The sequence below is a fragment of the Rutilus rutilus genome, assembly GCF_951802725.1.
Source record: "Rutilus rutilus genome assembly, chromosome: 20".
Classification (NCBI taxonomy): Eukaryota; Metazoa; Chordata; class Actinopteri; order Cypriniformes; family Leuciscidae; genus Rutilus; species Rutilus rutilus.
The window spans coordinates 22,679,035-22,685,034 of NC_140225.1; the positions used below are offsets into that span (position 1 = coordinate 22,679,035).

Sequence of the window (6,000 nt, forward strand, 5' to 3'; positions counted from 1 at the left end):
CTGGATTTACCCACCTGTCCAGCAAAGACAGAGCCACCTGAATGTCGGATTGGAAGCCCTTCTGCCGGTGGAGTTCTCTCCACCTTTTGAACGCTTTTCCGATGTAAATTCAGGACTTCACTGGTCCTTTTCCCTCTTCTTTGTTATTTGTTCATCGGAATGTCGTCTCTTTGGTCGTGTGTCGGCCATATCAAAATTCTCAAGAATATACATTTTTAACGTTAGTCGTTGTCATTGTCTAGGACATCTCTCCTCTAGCTAACTTCCCTCTTCATGCTTCTCTCTCCTCCACTCCCCACACCCCCCTTCATGTGCACGCGCACTAACCCCCAAACCCCCACCCCCAATTCATTCTTGTTGGTTATTGGCTGGAACACTGTTTGTTATGTTTCGTGGCCAAGGCTGGGCCAGTTTGTTTTTGTTGCTGTTTGTGGAGCCTGGTCTGTCTACAGAGACCGCGTTTTTTTACAGTGTGTTCAGGGGACAGGCAGCTAGCGGATAGTGAGGAGATGTTTGCTGTATGTGACAAAAAATGTTTTGGCCTAAAAAACGCGTGACATCGCTTAGAGCACCTTTAAGTCTATCAGAATTTTTTATCAGCAAGTGCACCAAATTGCTTATTTTTTTGCTCAGATTGGGCCTCTGAATAAAACTAGTGTTTTTTCCTCCTTTAATATGAACTCCATATCTGCTTTACAGGGTTTAATAGACCTGCGAATGCGATCCTAAATTATAGCGACAAATTTTGGGACTGGTTTTTCTTAGATTTTCAGAAGAAACCTGGAGATACCAGAGACTTTTAAAACTTGTTTTTTTTTTTCTCCACAGAAATGCAATGAAAAATTGGTCTAGAATCCAGGAGCATTTCTTCTTCAGTGCTTTCCACCCAATCAGGGATTACAGTGTTGAGGTGAGATCTCTCACACACACACACACACACGGTTTTGATATCTTTGTGGGGACTCTCCATAGGTGTAATGATTTTTATACTGTACAAACTGTATATTCTATTCCTTTACACACACACACCTTTTTTTCTATTGTCTGTGTATAATGTGATTTGTTCTGTGCTGTCATAATCCATCAGCATCACGTTCTCTGCTCCCCCAGACAATATTCCAGACCTTTCCCAGTCTCTCAGAGTTGTCAGAAGATGAGTGGCTTCCACTGTGGAAATTTGAGAGTTTTGTTGTCTTCCCGATGTGCGCCGCCCTGCCATTGAAGAACCGTGTGAGGGATCTCTGTGAACTCCAGCCTGGTGACTGGATCCAGCAGGACAAAGGTAATCGCCACATGAGGGCAGCAGAGAGCAGGAACCGCACCACACTTATAAAAAACACAAGAATCTGAGAACCTTCAGCTATTTCCCTTGTTTCAATCAGTGTGAGGGATATGGTCTTGTCAGCTCTAATGTTCAGTGTTTTACAGCACCAGCTAATTTGTTAGAAGAAGAGTGAAATCATTACATTACAAGCACACGTTATATGTCTGATAGGTGTTTTGGAGCAGGACGAGCGCTGGGCAGAAGTTCAGAAGAAAATCACCCCGTGGAAGCTGAGCGTCCAGGAGCAGGAGCCTGAGCTCATGGCCCAGCAGAGGGCAGCACGCCTGGGCAAACTCACCAGCAACCTCCTGGTGGTCGCATCGCTCATCGACAAGCCCACCAATCTGGGCGGTAAGACAAATAGACAAAATTAATGATAGTAATATTATATAGGAGAAGAGATCAATACAATTGTTTATTATGTATAACCCTAAACCCCAGAAAGCATCTGATCATAGCGATGTGGATGTTTGAACCTGCTCTGCAATTCAGCACTCCATTGAAGGCATATTTAATATAGCACTTAATACAATAGATTGCTTTAAAACAAGCAGCTTTACAGTATTGAATATAAAACAGTGTCATGTAGTCATGGATTGGACTATGCACTTTCTGTTTCTGTCTGTAATATATATATATATATATATATATATATATGCATATGCAAATATTTCTTAAATATATTTTTATTTTATATTATCTTAAACTTATTTTGGATGCGATTACAGGGTTCCCGCGGATCCTTAAAAAGTCTTAAATTAGATTTTTTACATTTTAGGCCATAAAAAGTCTTATTTTTAAAATTTTAGATGACACATTGACTTACTGTGCGTTCACACCGCCGCCGGTGGCTGGAAGTCATTCATTTTCAACATAGAATATGAAAAATCTTTGTGAGTCTGCTGTCAACAACAGGCCTAAACCAGCCATGGTACTAGTACAAAAATTCAATCAGTAATATCATCTAATTATTATCAACAAAACTATATCGAAATTTCAAGATATATTTTTGTCAATATTGCGCACCCCTAATGTACGGTATTCATTTTTATTTCTTCAGGCCTTAAAAAGGTCTTAAAAAGCCTTAAATTTGACTCTAAAAAGTGTGCAGCAACCCTGGACTAATCGCGAACAATCATTGCCTAGAACTAATATATACCTAAAGAAAATAGTGATTAGTGATATAGATATAAATGTAGATCCCACTGTTTTGATTAAATAAAATGAAATACAAGTTTTTGCTCTAGTTTTATGTATATAGGTGTTCTCTAAAATTAGATTAAACAAGAAAAAGTGCAATATATTATCACCTTTCTTACAGTACCACAATATATCAAATTGTGATGCATATCGTATCATCAGATTCCTGGCGAAACATAGCCCTATTATTGAGTGCATCCTGTGATGGTCTTCATTGTCTTTGCTGTGACAGATGCTAGTGTGTCTCACACTGTTTTCATTCTGTTTGATCTTTGTTGTTTTCTGAATGTCATCATTGCAACTATAACAGAGACATTCAACACACACATCTTCCCTTCTGAATCAACCAACAAATCTGTTTTAACACAAGCTCATTAAAAAAGGCTCATTCATCACATTCAAACATTCTGCACAAGCCAACTATTGTTCGTTTGATAAGCATATGGTTTTCATTCACATTCTATGAATAAATATCGATGTGCTCAGTTGCATTCAACAAGACTGATAAAAGAAACCACAGATGAATATGAATGTCTGTATCATATAATATATGTGAAATGTTTTTTTTTTAATGGGTTTTTGAAAGAAATCTCTTATGCTCACCAAGGCTGCATTTATTTGTTTGATCAAAAATACTGTAAAATCATTAATAATGTACAATTATTGCAATTGTGTTCTATTTCATCATTACTCCAGTCTTGAGTGTCACATGATCCTTCAGAAATCATTCTAATATTCTGATTTGATGTTGAAAACAGTTGTGCTGCTTAATATATGTGTGGAAACTGTTTAATTCACCCCCCCCCCCCCCCCCACACCCCCATCTCAGGATTCTTTGATGAATAAAAAGTCAAAAGAACAGCATTTATTTGGAATATTAAATATAAAAATAGCTATCTATCTAGACGCGTTACTATTAAGACTATCAGAGGACTAAACCCCAAGTGTTTGTGTGTCTGTTCCAGGTCTGTGCAGGACGTGTGAGATCTTTGGGGCCAAAGCTCTGGTTCTGGACAGTTTACGACACATTAATGATAAACAGTTCCAGGCGCTCAGTGTGTCTTCAGAGTTGTGGCTGCCAATGCTTGAGGTGGGGTTTTATTTCTGGCCAGATATAGATTCTTTATTTGTATAGACTATCACTTCTGTTCAGTTTATTTTGCAGCCTTTTTGATAAATATATCGGTTGCTCAAAACTAATCCAAACTGCAAATATAGTGATTTTTTTCAAAACAATTGTTTCCACAATTGTGGTACTAGGGGTGCAGAAATTACACGCTGCAGCTTTAAAGAAATAGTTCTATTTTCATATTTCCTCTAAGTGTGAGCTGAAACAAGCCTAGAGATGTTATTCTTCATAATCATGCATTACATCAGCCAAATACGTACCACACGAAACCATCAGAAGCTCGGTTTTGTGGGGTGAAATGTAGAACATGAGCATTCTGTTGATTGAATCTGTCATGATTAATGAAGCCGTTCAGAAATCTCAAGTTATCTGCCTTCATTTTCCAGGTGAAGCCCGCCGAGTTGTCAGATTACCTGCAGCTGAAGAAGAGAGAGGGATATTGGGTAATAGGCGTAGAGCAGACATCCAACAGCCAGAGTTTACAAGATTACACGTTTCCTGAGAGAAGCCTCCTTTTACTCGGGTAAACCAACACCTCCAACTCACCACCCAAATTCTGTCTATATGCAGTGGCCCCAAAAAGTGTTTGTACATCTCAGCCACACTAAAAAATATATGAATTTTCAATCATATTAGCAAATGTCCTAGCAGAGTAACTACAGAAATGTTTGACAACCACATTTAAAGTTTTTACATTTTGTTATGTAATGCAAAGATATTTATAAATTTTTAAGGATCAGTGACCCTAATAATTAATTGATGACTTTGATAAAAAAGGATGCGTCTTTTAAAAATGTAGCTTTTTTTTTTTCAATCCTTCTTCCAAAACATATTTTTTGTCTTACCCTAATTCACTATGGTAAGCCTATCAAATAAGTGTTTGTTTTAGACAGGTCGGGATGGTTTTCGCTGGAAGTTGCGTACATAGGCCACTCGCCTGTGCATGTCTAGTCATATCTGTAAGTAGAGAAAAGATGCTATGTGGGAGTGACATAGGTTTGTTGTCTCAATGAGCGATAAAGTTTATCATGGAGCGCACTAAATCTTGAACCTTTAAAAGAAAAAAAACACTGAACAGAGGAGAGTCTGCTGGCAAAAAGGCAAAAAGAGAACACGACAGAGCTCGTCATAAAACAAGAATCAACATTAGCTTGGCTTTTCGGAGATGGCAAGAATTGAGGGGTTTGAAATGTTGTAAAGGTGACGCTGAGATGGTGGTTTTATTACTCAACTGGTGAACCGATAAATTGCCATTTGTAGCTTTCTAACAGAGTTTATTGTAAAACATTATCTATTGTGAAGGGTCATTTCATTATGGGTTGTTGTAGCGCAGGAAGTACCATGTCTATTAATTGGTATCTAGATACAATAACATATTCAGCTAGTCAGCTTGAGATCCTTTTCATCTAAACTGGTTATATCTCTCGAGCCTATTAGTAAATGTTTTATGAGCAGTAGGATAATCTCTCTCTTTTTTTTTTTTTTTTCTTTTTTTTTTGTTATGAGAGAGAACCATATTCATCTGCACAGTCATGCACAGCAGAAGCACAACCAAAAATAATTTCTTCCGCAAAATGCATGGTTTTGTTTTTAAAACGCTAGAGGTTCACAGGGATTAAAGTTCTCCATCGCTACGACGGATTTCCGTTAATTGTAGCGAGTCTGCGACGGATTTCCGTCAATTGCATGTTCCTGCCTGTCCTTATGTCTTAAATTCACTTTTCATAATTTTTAAGGCTGTAAATATGCGTACCTTTCTCTAATAGTGTAATAAATGTCTTAATTTCAGTTTGAATAGGTCTTAAATTAAGGAAATATAAGGTGTATTCACCCTGCTGAGGGGGATGTGATCAAAGCCTGGAGTGGAGCGAAAGCACGTTCCTCTCTGCACTCTAAGCGTTCTGTAATCGCCGGAGTCCACTCCGGGTTTTCCATTCCGCTCATGGAAAAACTGCTCCTTGTTCACTCCATTTTAAAAGTTATTCTAAAATGCTTATTTTTTTTATATCATGAACGTCTGAATTCATAATACTATATGTAACATTTATATTACTATATTTAACGGTTTGGAAAGTATTCTACACGTTTAATAAATATAATTACACAAAAATGTCCAAATGTAGTGAACGCGCCTATAGAGAGAATTGCACATTTTATACGGATTACAGTAGTCTGTTTCTATTCGTTTTGAATTGTTTTGCTTAAAAGTAGACATTTCAAGCTATATATATATATATATGTGTGTGTGTGTATATATATATATACATATATATATATATATATATATATATATATATATATATATATATATATATATATATATATATGTGTATATATGTATATGTAT

At 37.1% G+C, this 6,000-nt stretch overlaps 1 protein-coding gene across 1 annotated transcript in view; it reads left to right on the forward strand.

Annotated features, from left to right (window-relative positions):
* The window catches only part of tarbp1 (TAR (HIV-1) RNA binding protein 1), a 31,733-nt gene that overhangs the window by 20,662 nt on the left and 5,071 nt on the right, over nucleotides 1-6,000 (forward strand). The window contains exons 24-28 of the mRNA XM_084390642.1: nucleotides 829-910; nucleotides 1,111-1,282; nucleotides 1,496-1,675; nucleotides 3,490-3,614; nucleotides 4,040-4,176. Coding sequence (XP_084246768.1) covers nucleotides 829-910; nucleotides 1,111-1,282; nucleotides 1,496-1,675; nucleotides 3,490-3,614; nucleotides 4,040-4,176 — 696 coding nt within the window. The remainder of the gene's footprint in view (nucleotides 1-828; nucleotides 911-1,110; nucleotides 1,283-1,495; nucleotides 1,676-3,489; nucleotides 3,615-4,039; nucleotides 4,177-6,000) is intronic.